Here is a 25,556-nt window from a genome sequence, read left to right on the forward strand (position 1 = left end):
CTGAGGTCCTGAGTGCTCTGGAGCAGGTTTTCATCAAGGACCTCTCTGTACTTTGCTCCGTTCATCTTTGCCTCGATCCTGACTAGTCTCCCAGTCCTTGAAAAACATCCCCACAGCATGATGCTGCCACCACCATGCTTCACCGTAGGGATGGTGCCAGGTTTCCTCAAGACGTGAAGCTAGGCATTCAGGCCAAGGAGTTCAATCTTGGTTTCATCAGACCAGAGAATTTAGTTTCTCATAGGCTTGAGAGTCCTTTAGGTGTCTTTTGGCAAACTCCAAGAGGGCTGTCGTGCCTTTTACTGAGGAGTGGCTTCCGCCTGGGGTCTGAATGCTTTCCGAATGCACTGTGTGTACTGCTCTTTGACTCCCCTGTTGTCCTGTCTGATCTAAGGGTTGTTCTCTGCCTGATTGACATCTGTCTCAGGGTGTGTGTGTGTAACACAGTAAGGCCGAGTGTGTGTGTGTGTCTTGGGGTGTGTGTGTCTGTGTTTCTTGGGGTGTGTATGGGCAGATAGATGTTCATGTATCTGGTTTCACGCTGTGTCCTTGTGCTACCTGATATCCCCCAGCTCGTGTGTGTGTGTGTGTGTGTGTGTGTGTGTGTGTGTGTGTGTGTGTGTGTGTGTGTGTGTGTGTGTGTGTGTGTGTGTGTGTGTGTGTGTGTGTGTGTGTGTGTGTGTGTGTGTGTGTGTGTGTGTGTGTGTGTGTGTGTGTGTGTGTGTGAGTGAGAGAGAGAGAGAGATATCCTGGTTCAGTGACACAACGGAACACAAAAATAACGACCAGCTTAGCGTCAAGACTCTAGAACACAATGTCTACATTCTAGTGTTCTATCTAGAGTGTTCTATCTAGAGTGTTCTGTGCAGAGTGTTCTGTGCAGAGTGTTCTATCTAGAGTGTTCTATCTAGAGTGATCTATCTAGAGTGTTCTATCTAGAGTGTTCTGTGCAGTGTGTTCTGTGGCTGGGCTGTGGATCACAATGGGACTCCATAGAAGAGGATTCTAACTAGGCCGTCTCTGTTATTTGCGAGTTGAATAATTGATCCGTTGGTTGGAGGCAGCAGGGCAACATGAAGACGGTGGTGCTACTGGTGTGGATCAGCTGCTGGATCGATGGTGAGAGAACCTCTACCATGTTGTTAATTAGTATTATAGATAAATGGTGAGAGAACCTCTACCGTGTTGTTAATTAGTGTTATAGATAAATGGTGAGAGAACCTCTACCGTGTTGTTAATTAGTGTTATAGATAAATGGTGAGAGAACCTCTACCGTGTTGTTAATTAGTGTTATAGATAAATGGTGAGAGAACCTCTGTCATGTTGTTAATTAGTATTATAGATAAATGGTGAGAGAACCTCTACCATGTTGTCAATTAGTATTATAGATAAATGGTGAGAGAACCTCTACCATGTTGTTAATTAGTATTATAGATAAATGGTGAGAGAACCTCTACCGTGTTGTTAATTAGTGTTATAGATAAATGGTGAGAGAACCTCTACCGTGTTGTTAATTAGTGTTATAGATAAATGGTGAGAGAACCTCTACCGTGTTGTTAATTAGTGTTATAGATAAATGGTGAGAGAACCTCTGTCATGTTGTTAATTAGTGTTATAGATAAATGGTGAGAGAACCTCTGTCATGTTGTTAATTAGTATTATAGATAAATGGTGAGAGAACCTCTGTCATGTTGTTAATTAGTGTTATAGATAAATGGTGAGAGAACCTCTGTCATGTAGTTAATTAGTGTTAGAGATAAATGGTGAGAGAACCTCTACCATGTTGTTAATTACTGTTATAGATAAATGGTGAGAGAACCTCTGTCATGTTGTTAATTAGTGTTATAGATAAATGGTGAGAGAACCTCTGTCATGTTGTTAATTAGTATTATAGATAAATGGTGAGAGAACCTCTGTCATGTTGTTAATTAGTAGTATAGATAAATGGTGAGAGAACATCTATCATGTTAATTAGTATTATAGATCAATAATGATCCCGTCTCCCCAACCCCCTCCCTACCCCCCCTCTCCCCGCTCCCTCTCCCCATCCCATCCCCTCCCCCATCCCCTCCCTCCCCCTTCTCCCTCCCCCTTACCCTCCCTCCCTCTCCCTCTCCCCATCCCATCCCCCTCTCCCCGCTCCACTCCCTCTCCCCATCCCATCCCCCTCTCCACATCCCCTCCCCCATCCCCTCCCTCCCCCTTCTCCCCCTCCCCCTCTACCCTCCCTCCCCCCTCTCCCCCCTCCCTTCCCCCTCCCTCCAGTGTGTACCAGTGCCCAGGGTCGTTATGCCCAGAAGCTGCTTAACGACCTGATGGAAAATTACTCCAGTGCTCTGAGACCAGTAGAGGACACGGACAAGACCCTGAACGTCACACTACAGATCACCCTGTCTCAGATCAAAGACATGGTGAGGACTCACTATAGAGCATCACCCTGTCTCACTATAGACCATCACCCTGTCTCAGATCAAAGACATGGTGAGGACTCACTATAGACCATCACCCTGTCTCACTATAGACCATCACCCTGTCTCAGATCAAAGACATGGTGAGGACTCACTATAGAGCATCACCCTGTCTCACTATAGACCATCACCCTGTCTCAGATCAAAGACATGGTGAGGACTCACTATAGACCATCACCCTGTCTCACTATAGACCATCACCTTGTCTCAGATCAAAGATATTGTGAGGACTCACTATAGACCATCACCCTGTCTCACTATAGACCATCACCCTGTCTCACTATAAACCATCACCCTGTCTCACTATAGACCATCACCATGTCTCACTGTAGACCATCACCCTGTCTCACTATAGACCATCACCCTGTCTCAGTTCAAAGACATGGTGAGGCCTCACTATAGACTATAATTCTGTCTCAATATAGACCATCACCCTGTCTCAGATCGAAGACATGGTGAGGGCTCACTATAGGCCATCACCCTGCCTCACTATAGACCATCACCCTGTCTCACTATAGACCATCACCCTGTCTCACTATAGACCATCACCCTGTCTCACTATAGACCATCACCCTGTCTCACTCTATAGACCATCACCCTGTCTCAGATCAAAGATATGGTGAGGACTCACTATAGACCATCACCCTGTCTCACTATAGACCATCACCCTGTCTCAGATCAAAGATATGGTGAGGACTCACTATAGACCATCACCCTGTCTCACTATAGACCATCACCCTGTCTCACTATAGACCATCACCCTGTCTCAGATCAAATACATGGTGAGGACTCACTATAGACCATCACCCTGTCTCACTATAGACCATCACCCTGTCTCACTATAGACCATCACCCTGTCAGATCAAAGACATGGTGAGGACTCACTATAGACCATCACCCTGTCTCACTATAGACCATCACCCTGTCTCACTATAGACCATCACCCTGTCTCAGATCAAAGACATGGTGAGGACTCACTATAGACCATCACCCTGTCTCAGACCAAAGACATGGTGAGGACTCACTATAGACCATCACCCTGTCTCACTATAGACCATAACCCTGTCTCACTATAGACCATCACCCTGTCTCAGATCAAAGATATGGTGAGGACTCACTATAGACCATCACCCTGTCTCACTATAGACCATCACCCTGTCTCACTATAGACCATCACCCTGTCTCAGATCAAAGATATGGTGAGGACTCACTATAGACCATCACCCTGTCTCACTATAGACCATCACCCTGTCTCACTATAGACCATCACCCTGTCTCACTATAGACCATCACCCTGTCTCAGATCAAAGACATGGTGAGGACTCACTATAGACCATCACCCTGTCTCACTATAGACCATCACCCTGTCTCACTATAGACCATCACCCTGTCTCAGACCAAAGACATGGTGAGGACTCACTATAGACCATCACCCTGTCTCACTATAGACCATCACCCTGTCTCACTATAGACCATCACCCTGTCTCACTATAGACCATCACCCTGTCTCAGATCAAAGATATGGTGAGGACTCACTATAGACCATCACCCTGTCTCACTATAAACCATCACCCTGTCTCACTATAGACCATCACCATGTCTCACTGTAGACCATCACCCTGTCTCACTATAGACCATCACCCTGTCCAGTTCAAAGACATGTCTCACTATAGACCATCACCCTGTCTCAGATCAAAGACATGGTGAGGGACCATCACCCTGTCTCACTATAGACCATCACCCTGTCTCACTATAGACCATCACCCTGTCTCACTATAGACCATCACCCTGTCTCACTATAGACCATCACCCTGTCTCACTATAGACCATCACCCTGTCTCACTATAGACCATCACCCTTTCTCACTATAGACCATCACCCTGTCTCACTCTATAGACCATCACCCTGTCTCAGATCAAAGATATGGTGAGGACTCACTATAGACCATCACCCTGTCTCACTATAGACCATCACCCTGTCTCAGATCAAAGACATGGTGAGGACTCACTATAGACCATCACCCTGTCTCACTATAGAGCATCAACCTGAGCATCACCCTGTCTCAGACCAAAGACATGGTGAGGACTCACTATAGACCATCACCCTGTCTCACTATAGACCATAACCCTGTCTCACTATAGACCATCACCCTGTCTCAGATCAAATATATGGTGAGGACTCACTATAGACCATCACCCTGTAGACCATCACCCTGTCTCACTATAGACCATCACCCTGTCTCAGATCAAAGATATGGTGAGGACTCACTATAGACCATCACCCTGTCTCACTATAGACCATCACCCTGTCTCACTATAGACCATCACCCTGTCTCACTATAGACCATCACCCTCTCTTAGATCAAAGACATGGTGAGGACTCACTATAGACCATCACCCTGTCTCACTATAGACCATCATCCTGTCTCACTATAGACCATCACCCTGTCTCAGACCAAAGACATGGTGAGGACTCACTATAGACCATCACCCTGTCTCACTATAGACCATCACCCTGTCTCACTATAGACCATCACCCTGTCTCACTATAGACCATCACCCTGTCTCAGATCAAAGATATGGTGAGGACTCACTATAGACCATCACCCTGTCTCACTATAAGACCATCACCCTGTCTCACTATAGACCATCACCCTGTCTCACATAGACCATCACCCTGTCTCACTATAGACCATCACCCTGTCTCAGTTCAAAGACACATGGTCAGGTCTCACTATAGACCATCACCCTGTCTCAGATCAAAGACATGGTGAGGCCTCACTATAGACCATCACCCTGTCTCACTATAGACCATCACCCTGTCTCACTATAGACCATCACCCTGTCTCACTATAGACCATCACCCTGTATAGACCTCACTCACTATAGACCATCACCCTGTCTCACTATAGACCATCACCCTGTCTCACTATAGACCATCACCCTTTCTCACTATAGACCATAACCCTATCTCACTCTATAGACCATCACCCTGTCTCAGATCAAAGATATGGTGAGGACTCACTATAGACCATCACCCTGTCTCACTATAGACCATCACCCTGTCTCAGATCAAAGACATGGTGAGGACTCACTATAGACCATCACCCTGTCTCATACCAAAGACATGGTGAGGACTCACTATAGACCATCACCCTGTCTCACTATAGACCATCACCCTGTCTCACTATAGACCATCACCCTGTCTCAGATCAAAGACATGGTGAGGACTCACTATAGACCATCACCCTGTCTCACTATAGACCATCACCCTGTCTCACTATAGACCATCACCCTGTCTCACTATAGACCATCACCCTGTCTCACTATAGACCATCACCCTGTCTCACTATAGACCATCACCCTGTCAAACTATAGACCATCACCCGGTCTCACTATAGACCATCACCCTGTCTCACTATAGACCATCACCCTGTCTCACTATAGACCATCACCCTGTCTCACATGGTATAGACCATCACCCTGTCTCACTCACTATAGACCATCACCCTGTCTCACTATAGACCATCACCCTGTCTCACTATAGACCATCACCCTGTCTCACTACAGACCATCACCCTGTCTCAGATCAAAGACATGGTGAGATCTCACTATAGACCATCACCCTGTCTCACTACAGACCATCACCCTGTCTCACTATACACCATCACCCTGTTTCACTATAGACCATCACCCTGTCTCACTACAAACCATCACCCTGTCTCACTATAAACCATCACCCTGTCTCAAATCAAAGACATGGTGAGGCCTCACTATAGACCATCACCCTGTCTCACTATAGACCATCACCCTGTCTCACTATAAACCATCACCTTGTCTCACTATAGACCATCACCATGTCTCACTGTAGACCATCACCCTGTCTCACTATAGACCATCACCCTATCTCAGTTCAAAGACATGGTGAGGCCTCACTATAGACCATCACTCTGTCTCACTATAGACCATCACCCTGTCTCAGATCGAAGACATGGTGAGGCCTCACTATAGGCCATCACCCTGCCTCACTATAGACCATCACCCTGTCTCACTATAGACCATCACCCTGTCTCACTATAGACCATCACCTGTCTCACTATAGACCATCACCCTGTCTCACTATAGACCATCACCCTGTCTCACTATAGACCATCACCCTGTCTCACTATAGACCATCACCCTTTCTCACTATAGACCATCACCCTGTCTCACTCTATAGACCATCACCCTGTCTCAGATCAAAGATATGGTGAGGACTCACTATAGACCATCACCCTGTCTCACTATAGACCATCACCCTGTCTCACTATAGAGCATCACCCTGTCTCACTATAGACCATCAGTGAGGACTCACCATAGACCATCACCCTGTCTCAGATCAAAGACATGGTCTCACTATAGACCATCACCCTGTCTCACTATAGACCATCACCCTGTCTCATATCAAAGACATGGTGAGGACTCACTATAGACCATCACCCTGTCTCACTATAGACCATCACCCTGTCTCAGATCAAAGATATGGTGAGGACTCACTATAGACCATCACCCTGTCTCACTATAGACCATAACCCTGTCTCACTATAGACCATCACCCTCTCTCAGATCAAAGACATGGTGAGGACTCACTATAGACCATCACCCTGTCTCACTATAGACCATCACCCTGTCTCACTATAGACCATCACCCTGTCTCAGATCAAAGATATGGTGAGGACTCACTATAGACCATCACCCTGTCTCACTATAGAGCATCAACCTGAGCATCACCCTGTCTCAGACCAAAGACATGGTGAGGACTCACTATAGACCATCACCCTGTCTCACTATAGTCTCACCATCATCACCCTGTCTCAGATCAAAGATATGGTGAGGACTCACTATAGACCATCACCCTGTCTCACTATAGACCATCACCCTGTCTCACTATAGACCATCACCCTGTCTCAGATCAAAGATATGGTGAGGACACACTATAGACCATCACCCTGTCTCACTATAGACCATCACCCTGTCTCACTATAGACCATCACCCTGTCTCACTATAGACCATCACCCTCTCTTAGATCAAAGACATGGTGAGGACTCACTATAGACCATCACCCTGTCTCACTATAGACCATCATCCTGTCTCACTATAGACCATCACCCTGTCTCAGATCAAATATATGGTGAGGACTCACTATAGACCATCACCCTGTCTCACTATAGACCATCACCCTGTCTCACTATAGACCATCACCCTGTCTCACTGTAGACCATCACCCTGTCTCACTATAGACCATCACCCTGTCTCATATAGACCATCACCCTGTCTCACTATAGACCATCACCCTGTCTCAGATCAAAGACATGGTGAGGCCTCACTATAGGCCATCACCCTGCCTCACTATAGACCATCACCATGTCTCACTATAGACCTTCACCCTGTCTCACTATAGACCATCACCCTGTCTCACTATAGACCATCACCCTGTCTCACTATAGACCATCACCCTGTCTCACTATAGACCATCACCCTTTCTCACTATAGACCATCACCCTGTCTCACTCTATAGACCATCACCCTGTCTCAGATCAAAGATATGGTGAGGACTCACTATAGACCATCACCCTGTCTCACTATAGACCATCACCCTGATCAAAGACATGGTCTCTCAGATCAAAGACATGGTGAGGACTCACTATAGACCATCACCCTGTCTCTCATGGTGAGGACTCACTATAGACCATCACCCTGTCTCACTATAGACCATCACCCTGTCTCACTCTATAGACCATCACCCTGTCTCAGATCAAAGATATGGTGAGGACTCACTATAGACCATCACCCTGTCTCACTATAGACCATCACCCTGTCTCACTATAGACCATCACCCTGTCTCACTATAGACCATCACCCTGTCTCACTATAGACCATCACCCTGTCAAACTATAGACCATCACCCGGTCTCACTATAGACAATAACCCTGTCTCACTATAGACCATCACCCTGTCTCACTATAGACCATCACCCTGTCTCACTATAGACCATCACCCTGTCTCACTATAGACCATCACCCTGTCTCACTATAGACCATCACCCTATAGACCATCTCAATATAAACCATCATCCTGTCTCACTATAGACAATCACCCTGTCTCACTACAGACCATCACCCTGTCTCAGATCAAAGACATGGTGAGATCTCACTATAGACCATCACACTGTCTCACTACAGACCATCACCCTGTCTCACTATACACCATCACCCTGTTTCACTATAGACCATCACCCTGTCTCACTACAGACCATCACCCTGTCTCACTATAAACCATCACCCTGTCTCAAATCAAAGACATGGTGAGGCCTCACTATAGACCATCACCCTGTCTCACTATAGACCATCACCCTGTCTCACTATAGACCATCACCCTGTCTCACTATAGACCATCACCATGTCTCACTGTAGACCATCACCCTGTCTCACTATAGACCATCACCCTGTCTCAGTTCAAAGACATGGTGAGGCCTCACTATAGACCATCACCCTGTCTCAGATCGAAGACATGGTGAGGCCTCACTATAGGCCATCACCCTGCCTCACTATAGACCATCACCCTGTCTCACTATAGACCATCACCCTGTCTCACTATAGACCATCACCCTGTCTCACTATAGACCATCACCCTGTCTCACTATAGACCATCACCCTGTCTCACTATAGACCATCACCCTTTCTCACTATAGACCATCACCCTGTCTCACTCTATAGACCATCACCCTGTCTCAGATCAAAGATATGGTGAGGACTCACTATAGACCATCACCCTGTCTCACTACAGACCATCACCCTGTCTCACTATAGAGCATCACCCTGTCTCACTATAGACCATCACCCTGTCTCAGATCAAAGACATGGTGAGGACTCACTATAGACCATCACCCTGTCTCACTATAGACCATCACCCTGTCTCATACCAAAGACATGGTGAGGACTCACTATAGAGCATCACCCTGAGCATCACCCTGTCTCAGATCAAAGACATGGTGAGGACTCACTATAGACTATCACCCTGTCTCACTACAGACCATCACCCTGTCTCAGATCAAAGATATGGTGAGGACTCACTATAGACCATCACCCTGTCTCACTATAGACCATCACCCTGTCTCACTATAGACCATCACCCTGTCTCAGATCAAAGATATGGTGAGGACTCACTATAGACCATCACCCTGTCTCACTATAGACCATCACCCTGTCTCACTATAGACCATCACCCTGTCTCACTATAGACCATCACCATCTCTCAGATCAAAGACATGGTGAGGACTCACTATAGACCATCACCCTGTCTCACTACAGACCATCATCCTGTCTCACTATACACCATCACCCTGTTTCACTACAGACCATCACCCTGTCTCACTACAGACCATCACCCTGTCTCACTATAAACCATCACCCTGTCTCAAATCAAAGACATGGTGCGGCCTCACTAAAAACCATCACCCTGTCTCACTATAGACCATCACCCTGTCTCACTATAAGCCATCACCCTGTCTCACTATAGACCATCACCATGTCTCACTGTAGACCATCACCCTGTCTCACTATAGACCATCACCCTGTCTCAGTTCAAAGACATGGTGAGGCCTCACTATAGACCATCACTCTGTCTCACTATAGACCATCACCCTGTCTCAGATCAAAGACATGGTGAGGAGGCCATCACCCTGCCTCACTATAGACCATCACCCTGTCTCACTATAGACCATCACCCTGTCTCACTATAGACCATCACCCTGTCTCACTATAGACCATCACCCTGTCTCACTATAGACCATCACCTTGTCTCACTATAGACCATCACCCTGTCTCACTATAGACCATCACCCTGTCTCACTATAGACCATCACCCTGTCTCAGATCAGATCAAAGACATGGTGAGGACTCACTATAGACCATCACCCTGTCTCACTATAGACCATCACCCTGTCTCACTATAGACCATCACCCTGTCTCACTATAGACCATCACCCTGTCTCACTATAGACCATCACCCTGTCTCACTATAGACCATCACCCTTTCTCATAGACCATCACCCTGTCTCACTATAGACCATCACCCTGTCTCAGATCAAAGATATGGTGAGGACTCACTATAGACCATCACCCTGTCTCACTATAGACCATCACCCTGTCTCACTATAGACCATCACCCTTCTCACTATAGACCATCACCCTGTCTCACTATAGACCATCACCCTGTCTCACTATAGACCATCACCCGGTCTCACGATAGACAATAACCCTGTCTCACTATAGACCATCACCCTGTCTCACTATAGACCATCACCCTGTCTCACTATAGACCATCACCTTGTCTCACTCTATAGACCATCACCCTGTCTCAGATCAAAGATATGGTGAGGACGCACTATAGACCATCAACCTGTCTCACTATAGACCATCACCCTGTCTCACTATAGAGCATCTCCCTGTCTCACTATAGACCATCACCCTGTCTCAGATCAAAGACATGGTGAGGACTCACTATAGACAATAACCCTGTCTCACTATAGACCATCACCCTGTCTCACTATAGACCATCACCTTGTCTCACTCTATAGACCATCACCCTGTCTCAGATCAAAGATATGGTGAGGACGCACTATAGACCATCACCCTGTCTCACTATAGACCATCACCCTGTCTCACTATAGACCATCACCTTGTCTCACTCTATAGACCATCACCCTGTCTCAGATCAAAGATATGGTGAGGACGCACTATAGACCATCAACCTGTCTCACTATAGACCATCACCCTGTCTCACTATAGAGCATCTCCCTGTCTCACTATAGACCATCACCCTGTCTCAGATCAAAGACATGGTGAGGACTCACTATAGACCATCACCCTGTCTCACTATAGACCATCACCCTGTCTCATACCAAAGACATGGTGAGGACTCACTATAGAGCATCACCCTGAGCATCACCCTGTCTCAGATCAAAGACATGGTGAGGACTCACTATAGACCATCACCCTGTCTCACTATAGACCATCACCCTGTCTCAGATCAAAGATATGGTGAGGACTCACTATAGACCATCACCCTGTCTCAGATCAAATATATGGTGAGGACTCACTATAGACCATCACCCTGTCTCACTATAAACCATCACCCTGTCTCACTATAGACCATCACCATGTCTCACTGTAGACCATCACCCTGTCTCACTATAGACCATCACCCTGTCTCAGTTCAAAGACATGGTGAGGCCTCACTATAGACCATCACCCTGTCTCAGATCGAAGACATGGTGAGGCCTCACTATAGGCCATCACCCTGCCTCACTATAGACCATCACCCTGTCTCACTATAGACCATCACCCTGTCTCACTATAGACCATCACCCTGTCTCACTATAGACCATCACCCTGTCTCACTATAGACCATCACCCTGTCTCACTATAGACCATCACCCTGTCTCACTATAGACCATCACCCTGTCTCACTCTATAGACCATCACCCTGTCTCAGATCAAAGATATGGTGAGGACTCACTATAGACCATCACCCTGTCTCACTATAGACCATCACCCTGTCTCAGATCAAAGACATGGTCTCACTATAGACCATCACCCTGTCTCACCCATGGTCTCACTATAGACCATCACCCTGTCTCACTATAGACCATCACCCTGTCTCACTATAGACCATCACCCTGTCTCAGATCAAAGATATGGTGAGGACTCACTATAGACCATCACCCTGTCTCACTATAGACCATCACCCTGTCTCACTATAGACCATCACCCTGTCTCACTATAGACCATCACCCTGTCTCACTATAGACCATCAAAGACTATGGTGAGGTCTCACTATAGACCATCACCCTGTCTCACTATAGACCATCACCCTGTCTCACTATAGACCATCACCCTGTCACACTATAGACCATCACCCTGTCTCACTATAGACCATCACCCTGTCTCACTATAGACCATCACCCTGTCTCAATATAAACCATCATCCTGTCTCACTATAGACCATCACCCTGTCTCACTACAGACCATCACCCTGTCTCAGATCAAAGACATGGTGAGATCTCACTATAGACCATCACCCTGTCTCACTACAGACCATCACCCTGTCTCACTATACACCATCACCCTGTTTCACTATAGACCATCACCCTGTCTCACTACAGACCATCACCCTGTCTCACTATAAACCATCACCCTGTCTCAAATCAAAGACATGGTGAGGCCTCACTATAGACCATCACCCTGTCTCACTATAGACCATCACCCTGTCTCACTATAAACCATCACCCTGTCTCACTATAGACCATCACCATGTCTCACTGTAGACCATCACCCTGTCTCACTATAGACCATCACCCTATCTCAGTTCAAAGACATGGTGAGGCCTCACTATAGACCATCACTCTGTCTCACTATAGACCATCACCCTGTCTCAGATCGAAGACATGGTGAGGCCTCACTATAGGCCATCACCCTGCCTCACTATAGACCATCACCATGTCTCACTATAGACCTTCACCCTGTCTCACTATAGACCATCACCCTGTCTCACTATAGACCATCACCCTGTCTCACTATAGACCATCACCCTGTCTCACTATAGACCATCACCCTTTCTCACTATAGACCATCACCCTGTCTCACTATAGACCATCACCCTGTCTCAGATCAAAGATATGGTGAGGACTCACTATAGACCATCACCCTGTCTCACCATCACCCTGTCTCACTATAGACCATCACCCTGTCTCACTATAGACCATCACCCTGTCTCAGATCAAAGACATGGTGAGGACTCACTATAGACCATCACCCTGTCTCACTATAGACCATCACCCTGTCTCATACCAAACCACATGGTGAGGACTCACTATAGAGCATCACCCTGTCTCACTATAGCATCACCCTGTCTCAGATCAAAGACATGGTGAGGACTCACTATAGACCATCACCCTGTCTCACTATAGACCATCACCCTGTCTCAGATCAAAGATATGGTGAGGACTCACTATAGACCATCACCCTGTCTCACTATAGACCATCACCCTGTCTCACTATAGACCATCACCCTGTCTCAGATCAAAGATATGGTGAGGACTCACTATAGACCATCACCCTGTCTCACTATAGACCATCACCCTGTCTCACTATAGACCATCACCCTGTCTCACTATAGACCATCACCATCTCTCAGATCAAAGACATGGTGAGGACTCACTATAGACCATCACCCTGTCTCACTATAGACCATCACCCTGTCTCACTATCTCACTCATAGACCATCACCCTGTCTCACTCAGACCATCACCCTGTCTCACTATAAACCATCACCCTGTCTCAAATCAAAGACATGGTGAGGCCTCACTAAAGACCATCACCCTGTCTCACTATAGACCATCACCCTGTCTCACTATAACCATCACCCTGTCTCACTATAGACCATCACCATGTCTCACTGTAGACCATCACCCTGTCTCACTATAGACCATCACCCTGTCTCAGTTCAAAGACATGGTGAGGCCTCACTATAGACCATCACTCTGTCTCACTATAGACCATCACCCTGTCTCAGATCGAAGACATGGTGAGGCCTCACTATAGGCCATCACCCTGCCTCACTGTAGACCATCACCCTGTCTCACTATAGACCATCACCCTGTCTCACTATAGACCATCACCCTGTCTCACTATAGACCATCACCCTGTCTCACTATAGACCATCAACCTTTCTCACTATAGACCATCACCCTGTCTCACTCTATAGACCATCACCCTGTCTCACTATAGACCATCACCCTGTCTCAGATCGAAGACATGGTGAGGCCTCACTATAGGCCATCACCCTGCCTCACTATAGACCATCACCCTGTCTCACTATAGACCATCACCCTGTCTCACTATAGACCATCACCCTGTCTCACTATAGACCATCACCCTGTCTCACTATAGACCATCACCCTTTCTCACTATAGACCATCACCCTGTCTCACTATAGACCATCACCCTGTCTCAGATCAAAGATATGGTGAGGACTCACTATAGACCATCATAGACCATCACCCTGTCTCACTATAGACCATCACCCTGTCTCTCACTATAGACCATCATAGACCATCACCCTGTCTCACTATAGACCATCACCCTGTCTCCTAGACCATCACCCTGTCTCACTATAGACCATCATCACCCTGTCTCACTATAGACCATCACCCTGTCTCATCAAAGATATGGTGAGACTATAGACCATCACCCTGTCTCACTATAGACCATCACCCTGTCTCACTATAGACCATCACCATAGACCATCACCCTGTCTCAGATCAAAGATATGGTGAGGACTCACTATAGACCATCACCCTGTCTCACTATAGACCATCACCCTGTCTCACTATAGACCATCACCCTGTCTCACTATAGACCATCACCCTGTCTCAGATCAAAGACATGGTGAGGACTCACTATAGACCATCACCCTGTCTCACTATAGACCATCACCCTCACCCTTTCTCACTATAGACCATCACCCCTGTCTCACTATAGACCATCACCCTGTCTCAGATCAAAGATATGGTGAGGACTCACTATAGACCATCACCCTGTCTCACTATAGACCATCACCCTGTCTCACTATAGACCATCACCCTGTCAAAGACATGGTGAGGACTCACTATAGACCATCACCCTGTCTCAGATCAAAGATATGGTGAGGACTCACTATAGACCATCACCCTGTCTCACTATAGACCATCACCCTGTCTCACTATATAGACCATCACCCTGTCTCACTATAGACCATCACCCTGTCTCAGATCAAAGACATGGTGAGGACTCACTATAGACCATCACCCTGTCTCACTATAGACCATCACCCTGTCTATAGACCCCATGGTGAGGACTCACTATAGACCATCACCCTGTCTCAGCATCACCCTGTCTCAGATCAAAGACATGGTGAGGACTCACTATAGACCATCACCCTGTCTCACTATAGACCATCACCCTGTCTCAGATCAAAGATATGGTGAGGACTCACTATAGACCATCACCCTGTCTCACTATAGACCATCACCCTGTCTCACTATAGACCATCACCCTGTCTCAGATCAAAGATGGTGGTGACCATCAGTCTCACTATAGACTCACTATAGACCATCACCAAAGACATGGTGAGGACTCACTATAGACCATCACCCTGTCTCACTATAGACCATCACCCTGTCTCACTATAGACCATCACCCTGTCTCAGATCAAAGACATGGTGAGGACTCACTATAGACCACACCCTGTCTCACTATAGACCATCACCCTGTCTCACTATAGACCATCACCCTGTCTCAGATCAAAGACATGGTGAGGACTCACTATAGACCATCACCCTGTCTCACTATAGACCATCACCCTGTCTCACTATAGACCATCACCCTGTCTCACTATAGACCATCACCCTGTCTCACTATAGACCATCACCCTGTCTCACTCTATAGACCATCACCCTGTCTCAGATCAAAGATATGGTGAGGACTCACTATAGACCATCACCCTGTCTCACTATAGACCATCACCCTGTCTCACTATAGACCATCACCCTGTCTCACTATAGACCATCACCCTGTCTCTATAGACCATCACCCTGTCTCACTATAGACCATCACCCTGTCTCACCCATCACCCTGTCTCACTATAGTCTCACTATAGACCATCACCCTGTCTCACTATAGACCATCACCCTGTCTCACTATAGACCATCACCCTGTCTCACTATAGACCATCACCCTGTCTCACTATAGACCATCACCCTGTCTCACTATAGACCATCACCCTGTCTCAGATCAAAGACATGGTGAGATCTCACTATAGACCATCACCCTGTCTCACTACAGACCATCACCCTGTCTCACTATAGACCATCACCCTGTCTCACTATAGACCATCACCCTGTCTCACTATAGACCATCACCCTGTCTCACTACTATAACCCATCACCCTGTCTCAAATCAAAGACATGGTGAGGCCTCACTATAGACCATCACCCTGTCTCACTATAGACCATCACCCTGTCTCACTATAAACCATCACCCTGTCTCACTATAGACCATCACCATGTCTCACTGTAGACCATCACCCTGTCTCACTATAGACCATCACCCTGTCTCAGTTCAAAGACATGGTGAGGCCTCACTATAGACCATCACTCTGTCTCACTATAGACCATCACCCTGTCTCAGATCAAAGACATGGTGAGGCCTCACTATAGGCCATCACCCTGCCTCACTATAGACCATCACCCTGTCTCACTATAGACCATCACCCTGTCTCACTATAGACCATCACCCTGTCTCTCACTATAGACCATCACCCTGTCTCACTATAGACCATCACCCTGTCTCACTATAGACCATCACCCTGTCCCAAAGACATGGTCTCACTATAGACCATCACCCTGTCTCACTATAGACCATCACCCTGTCTCAGATCAAAGACATGGTGAGGACTCACTATAGACCATCACCCTGTCTCACTATAGACCATCACCCTGTCTCACTATATCAAAGACATCACTCACTATAGACCATCACTATAGACCATCACCCTGTCTCAGATCAAAGACATGGTGAGGACTCACTATAGACCATCACCCTGTCTCACTATAGACCATCACCCTGTCTCAGATCAAAGATCACTGGTGAGGACTCACTATAGACCATCACCCTGTCTCTATAGACCATCACCCTGTCTCACTCACTATAGACCATCACCCTGTCTCACTATAGACCATCACCCTGTCTCACTATAGATCAAACCATCATGGTGAGGATCTCACTATAGACCATCACCCTGTCTCACTATAGACCATCATCACCCTGTCTCACTATAGACCATCACCCTGTCTCACTATAGACCATCACCCTGTCTCAGATCAAAGACATGGTGAGGACTCACTATAGACCATCACCCTGTCTCACTATAGACCATCACCCTGTCTCACTATAGACCATCACCCTGTCTCAGACCAAAGACATGGTGAGGACTCACTATAGACCATCTGTCTCACTATAGACCATCACCCTGTCTCAGATCAAAGACATGGTGAGGACTCACTATAGACCATCACCCTGTCTCACTATAGACCATCACCCTGTCTCAGATCAAAGATCATATAGGTGACCCTGACTCACTATAGACCATCACCCTGTCTCACTATAGACCATCACCCTGTCTCACTATAGACCATCACCCTGTCTCACTATAGACCATCACCCTGTCTCAGATCAAAGACATGGTGAGGACTCACTATAGACCATCACCCTGTCTCACTATAGACCATCACCCTGTCTCACTATAGACCATCACCCTGTCTCAGATCAAAGACATGGTGAGGACTCACTATAGACCATCACCCTGTCTCACTATAGACCATCACCCTGTCTCACTATAGACCATCACCCTGTCTCACTAGGACCATCACCCTGTCTCACTATAGACCATCACCCTGTCTCACTCTATAGACCATCACCCTGTCTCAGATCAAAGATATGGTGAGGAGGACTCACTATAGACCATCACCCTGTCTCACTATAGACCATCACCCTGTCTCATACCAAAGACATGGTGAGGACTCACTATAGAGCATCACCCTGAGCATCACCCTGTCTCAGATCAAAGATATGGTGAGGACTCACTATAGACCATCACCCTGTCTCACTATAGACCATAACCCTGTCTCACTATAGACCATCACCCTCTCTCAGATCAAAGACATGGTGAGGACTCACTATAGACCATCACCCTGTCTCACTATAGACCATCACCCTGTCTCACTATAGACCATCACCCTGTCTCACTATAGACCATCACCCTGTCTCACTGTAGACCATCACCCTGTCTCAGATCAAAGACATGGTGAGGACTCACTATAGACCATCACCCTGTCTCACTATAGACCATCACCCTGTCTCACTATAGACCATCACCCTGTCTCAGACCAAAGTCATGGTGAGGACTCACTATAGAGCATCACCCTGAGCATCACCCTGTCTCAGATCAAAGACATGGTGAGGACTCACTATAGACCATCACCCTGTCTCACTATAGACCATCACCCTGTCTCAGATCAAAGATATGGTGAGGACTCACTATAGACCATCACCCTGTCTCACTATAGACCATCACCCTGTCTCACTATAGACCATAACCCTGTCTCACTATAGACCATCACCCTGTCTCAGATCAAAGATATGGTGAGGACTCACTATAGACCATAACCCTGTCTCACTATAGACCATAACCCTGTCTCACTATAGACCATCACCCTATCTCAGATCAAAGATATGGTGAGGACTCACTATAGACCATCACCCTGTCTCACTATAGACCATCACCCTTTCTCACTATAGACCATCACCCTGTCTCAGTATTGACCATCACCCTGTCTCACTATAGACCATCACCCTGTCTCACTCTATAGACCATCACCCTGTCTCAGATCAAAGATATGGTGAGGACTCACTATAGACCATCACCCTGTCTCACTATAGACCATCACCCTGTCTCACTATAGACCATCACCCTGTCTCACTATAGACCATCACCCTGTCTCACTATAGACATCAGGTCTCACTATAGACCATCACCCTGTCTCACTATAGACCATCACCCTGTCTCACTATAGACCATCACCCTGTCTCACTATAGACCATCACCCTGTCTCACTACAGACCATCACCCCGTCTCACTATAAACCATCACCCTGTCTCAAATCAAAGACATGGTGAGGCCTCACAAAAGACCATCACCCTGTCACACTATAGACCATCACCCTGTCTCACTATAGACCATCACCCTGTCTCACTATAGACCATCACCCTGTCTCACTATAGACCATCACCCTGTCTCACTATAGACCATCACCCTGTCTCACTCTATAGACCATCACCCTGTCTCACTATAGACCATCACCCTGTCTCACTATAGACCATCACCCTGTCTCTCTATAGACAATAACCCTGTCTCACTATAGACCATCACCCTGTCTCACTATAGACCATCACCCTGTCTCACTATAGACCATCACCCTGTTTCACTATAGACCATCACCCTGTCTCACTACAGACCATCACCCCGTCTCACTATAAACCATCACCCTGTCTCAAATCAAAGACATGGTGAGGCCTCACAAAAGACCATCACCCTGTCACACTATAGACCATCACCCTGTCTCACTATAAACCATCACCCTGTCTCACTATAGACCATCACCATGTCTCACTGTAGACCATCACCCTGTCTCACTATAGACCATCACCCCGTCTCAGTTCAAAGACATGGTGAGGCCTCAATATAGACCATCACTCTGTCTCACTATAGACCATCACCCTGTCTCAGATCGAAGACATGGTGAGGCCTCACTATAGGCCATCACCCTGCCTCACTATAGACCATCACCCTGTCTCACTATAGACCATCACCCTGTCTCACTATAGACCATCACCCTGTCTCACTATAGACCATCACCCTGTCTCACTATAGACCATCACCCTGTCTCACTATAGACCATCACCCTGTCTCACTATAGACCATCACCCTGTCTCAGATCAAAGACATGGTGAGGACTCACTCATCACTATAGACCATCACCCTGTCTCACTATAGACCATCACCCTGTCTCACTATAGACCATCACCCTGTCTCACTATAGACCATCACCCTGTCTCATAGACCATCACCCTGTCTCAGATCAAAGATATGGTGAGGACTCACTATAGACCATCACCCTGTCTCACTATAGACCATCACCCTGTCTCAGATCAAAGATATGGTGAGGACTCACTATAGACCATCACCCTGTCTCACTATAGACCATCACCCTGTCTCACTATAGACCATAACCCTGTCTCACTATAGACCATCACCCTGTCTCAGATCAAAGATATGGTGAGGACTCACTATAGACCATAACCCTGTCTCACTATAGACCATAACCCTGTCTCACTATAGACCATCACCCTATCTCAGATCAAAGATATGGTGAGGACTCACTATAGACCATCACCCTGTCTCACTATAGACCATCACCCTGTCTCACTATAGACCATCACCCTGTCTCAGTGACCATCACCCTGTCTCACTATAGACCATCACCCTGTCTCACTATAGACCATCATCACCAAAGACATGGTGAGGACTCACTATAGAGCATCACCCCATCACCCTGTCTCAGATCAAAGACATGGTGAGGACTCACTATAGACCATCACCCTGTCTCACTATAGACCATCACCCTGTCTCAGATCAAAGATATGGTGAGGACTCACTATAGACCATCACCCTGTCTCACTATAGACCATCACCCTGTCTCAGATCAAAGATATGGTGAGGACTCACTATAGACCATCACCCTGTCTCACTATAGACCATCACCCTGTCTCACTATAGACCATCACCATCTCTCAGATCAAAGACATGGTGAGGACTCACTATAGACCATCACCCTGTCTCACTATAGACCATCACCCTGTCTCACTATAGACCATCACCCTGTCTCACTATAGACCATCACCCTGTCTCACTATAGACCATCACCCTGTCTCAGATCAAAGACATGGTGAGGACTCACTATAGACCATCACCCTGTCTCACTATAGACCATCACCCTGTCTCACTATAGACCATCACCCTGTCTCACCAAAGTCTGTGAGGACTCACTATAGAGACCATCACCCTGTCTCAGATCAAAGACATGGTGAGGACTCACTATAGACCATCACCCTGTCTCACTATAGACCATCACCCTGTCTCAGATCAAAGATATGGTGAGGACTCACTATAGACCATCACCCTGTCTCACTATAGACCATCACCCTGTCTCACTATAGACCATCACCCTGTCTCACTATAGACCATCACCCTGTCTCAGATCAAAGATATGGGAGGACTCACTATAGACCATCACCCTGTCTCACTATAGACCATCACCCTGTCTCACTATAGACCATCACCTCTGTCTCAGATCAAAGATATGGTGAGGACTCACTATAGACCATCACCCTGTCTCACTATAGACCATCACCCTTCTCACTATAGACCATCACCCTGTCTCACTAAAGACCATCACCCTGTCTCACTATAGACCATCACCCTGTCTCACTATAGACCATCACCCTGTCTCAGATCAAAGATATGGTGAGGACTCACTATAGACCATCACCCTGTCTCACTATAGACCATCACCCTGTCTCACTATAGACCATCACCCTGTCTCACTATAGACCATCACCCTGTCTCACTATAGACCATCACCCTGTCTCACTATAGACCATCACCCTGTCTCACTATAGACCATCACCCTGTCTCACTATAGACCATCACCCTGTCTCACTATAGACCATCACCCTGTTTCACTATAGACCATCACCCTGTCTCTACAGACCATCACCCTGTCTCACTATAAACCATCACCCTGTCTCAGATCAAAGACATGGTGAGGAGACCATCACCCTGTCTCACTATAGACCATCACCCTGTCTCACTATAAACCTCACCCTGTCTCACTATAGACCATCACCATGTCTCACTATAGACCATCACCCTGTCTCACTCTATAGACCATCACCCTGTCTCACTATAGACCATCACCCTGTCTCACTATAGACCATCACCCTGTCTCACTATAGACCATCAGTCTCCATAGACAAAGACCCTGTCTCACTATAGACCATCACCCTGTCTCACTATAGACCATCACCCTGTCTCACTATAGACCATCACCCTGTTTCACTATAGACCATCACCCTGTCTCACTATAGACCATCACCCTGTCTCACTATAAACCATCACCCTGTCTCAAATCAAAGACATGGTGAGGCCTCACTATAGACCATCACCCTGTCTCACTATAGACCATCACCCTGTCTCACTATAAACCATCACCCTGTCTCACTATAGACCATCACCATGTCTCACTGTAGACCATCACCCTGTCTCACTATAGACCATCACCCTGTCTCAGTTCAAAGACATGGTGAGGCCTCACTATAGACCATCACTCTGTCTCACTATAGACCATCACCCTGTCTCAGATCGAAGACATGGTGAGGCCTCACTATAGGCCATCACCCTGCCTCACTATAGACCATCACCCTGTCTCACTATAGACCATCACCCTGTCTCACTATAGACCATCACCCTGTCTCACTATAGACCATCACCCTGTCTCACTATAGACCATCACCCTGTCTCACTATAGACCATCACCCTGTCTCACTATAGACCATCACCATCTCTCAGATCAAAGACATGGTGAGGACTCACTATAGACCATCACCCTGTCTCACTATAGACCATCACCCAGTCTCAGATCAAAGATATGGTGAGGACACACTATAGACCATCACCCTGTCTCACTATAGACCATCACCCTGTCTCACTATAGACCATCACCCTGTCTCACTATAGACCATCACCCTGTCTCATACCAAAGACATGGTGAGGACTCACTATAGAGCATCACCCTGAGCATCACCCTGTCTCAGATCAAAGACATGGTGAGGACTCACTATAGACCATCACCCTGTCTCACTATAGACCATCACCCTGTCTCAGATCAAAGATATGGTGAGGACTCACTATAGACCATCACCCTGTCTCACTATAGACCATCACCCTGTCTCAGATCAAAGATATGGTGAGGACTCACTATAGACCATCACCCTGTCTCACTATAGACCATCACCCTGTCTCACAGATCAAAGACATGGTGAGGACTCACTATAGACCATCACCCTGTCTCACTATAGACCATCACCCTGTCTCACTATAGACCATCACCCTGTCTCAGACCAAAGACATGGTGAGGACTCACTATAGACCATCACCCTGTCTCACTATAGACCATCACCCTGTCTCACTACAGACCATCACCCTGTCTCAGATCAAAGACATGGTGAGATCTCACCATAGACCATCACCCTGTCTCACTACAGACCATCACCCTGTCTCACTATACACCATCACCCTGTTTCACTATAGACCATCACCCTGTCTCACTACAGACCATCACCCTGTCTCACTATAAACCATCACCCTGTCTCAAATCAAAGACATGGTGAGGCCTCACTATAGACCATCACCCTGTCACACTATAGACCATCACCCTGTCTCACTATAAACCATCACCCTGTCTCACTATAGACCATCACCATGTCTCACTGTAGACCATCACCCTGTCTCACTATAGACCATCACCCTGTCTCAGTTCAAAGACATGGTGAGGCCTCACTATAGACCATCACTCTGTCTCACTATAGACCATCACCCTGTCTCAGATCGAAGACATGGTGAGGCCTCACTATAGGCCATCACCCTGCCTCACTATAGACCATCACCCTGTCTCACATTAGACCATCACCCTGTCTCACTATAGACCATCACCCTGTCTCACTATGGACCATCACCCTGTCTCACTATAGACCATCACCCTGTCTCACTATAGACCATCACCTTTTCTCACTATTGACCATCACCCTGTCTCACTCTATAGACCATCACCCTGTCTCAGATCAAAGATATGGTGAGGACTCACTATAGACCATCACCCTGTCTCACTATAGACCATCACCCTGTCTCACTATAGAGCATCACCCTGTCTCACTATAGACCATCACCCTGTCTCAGATCAAAGACAAAGTGAGGACTCACTATAGACCATCACCCTGTCTCACTATAGACCATCACCCTGTCTCAGATCAAAGATATGGTGAGGACTCACTATAGACCATCACCCTGTCTCACTATAGACCATCACCCTGTCTCACTATAGACCATCACCCTGTCTCAGATCAAAGATATGGTGAGGACTCACTATAGACCATCACCCTGTCTCACTATAGACCATCACCCTGTCTCACTATAGACCATCACCATCTCTCAGATCAAAGACATGGTGAGGACTCACTATAGACCATCACCCTGTCTCACTATAGACCATCACCCTGTCTCAGATCAAAGATATGGTGAGGACTCACTATAGACCATCACCCTGTCTCACTATAGACCATCACCCTGTCTCACTATAGACCATCACCCTTTCTCACTATAGACCATCACCCTGTCTCACTATAGACCATCACCCTGTCTCACTATAGACCATCACCCTGTCTCACTATAGACCATCACCCTGTCTCAGATCAAAGATCATGGTGAGACTCACTATAGACCATCACCCTGTCTCACTATAGACCATCACCCTGTCTCACTATAGACCATCACTGTCCTGTCTCACTATAGACCATCACCCTTTCTCACTATAGACCATCACCCTGTCTCACTATAGACCATCACCCTGTCTCACTATAGACCATCACCCTGTCTCAGATCAAAGATATGGTGAGGACTCACTATAGACCATCACCCTGTCTCACTATAGACCATCACCCTGTCTCACTATAGACCATCACCCTGTCTCACTATAGACCATCACCCTGTCTCACTATAGACCATCACCCTCTCTCAGATCAAAGACATGGTGAGGACTCACTATAGACCATCACCCTGTCTCACTATAGACCATCACCCTGTCTCACTATAGACCATCACCCTGTCTCACTATAGACCATCACCCTGTCTCCAAAGACATGGTGAGGACTCACTATAGACCATCACCCTGTCTCACTATAGACCATCACCCTGTCTCACTACAGACCATCACCCTGTCTCAGATCAAAGACATGGTGAGATCTAGACCATCACCCTGTCTCACTATAGACCCCCTGTCTCACTACAGACCATCACCCTGTCTCAAAGACATGGTATCTCACATAGACCATCACCCTGTCTCACTATACACCATCACCCTGTTTCACTATAGACCATCACCCTGTCTCACTACAGACCATCACCCTGTCTCACTATAAACCATCACCCTGTCTCAAATCAAAGACATGGTGAGGCCTCACTATAGACCATCACCCTGTCTCACTATAGACCATCACCCTGTCTCACTATAAACCATCACCCTGTCTCACTATAGACCATCACCATGTCTCACTGTAG

At 46.9% G+C, this 25,556-nt stretch overlaps 1 protein-coding gene across 1 annotated transcript in view; it reads left to right on the forward strand.

The window, feature by feature from the left end:
• Nucleotides 1-772: 772 nt before the first annotated feature.
• Nucleotides 773-25,556, forward strand: part of LOC112238669 (neuronal acetylcholine receptor subunit alpha-9-I) — a 54,036-nt gene continuing 29,252 nt past the window's right edge. The window contains exons 1-2 of the mRNA XM_042315587.1: nucleotides 773-1,119; nucleotides 2,266-2,411. Coding sequence (XP_042171521.1) covers nucleotides 1,074-1,119; nucleotides 2,266-2,411 — 192 coding nt within the window. The 5' untranslated portion in view covers nucleotides 773-1,073. The remainder of the gene's footprint in view (nucleotides 1,120-2,265; nucleotides 2,412-25,556) is intronic.

Source organism: Oncorhynchus tshawytscha, unplaced genomic scaffold (genome assembly GCF_018296145.1).
Source record: "Oncorhynchus tshawytscha isolate Ot180627B unplaced genomic scaffold, Otsh_v2.0 Un_contig_5675_pilon_pilon, whole genome shotgun sequence".
In the NCBI taxonomy this organism is placed as follows: domain Eukaryota; kingdom Metazoa; phylum Chordata; class Actinopteri; order Salmoniformes; family Salmonidae; genus Oncorhynchus; species Oncorhynchus tshawytscha.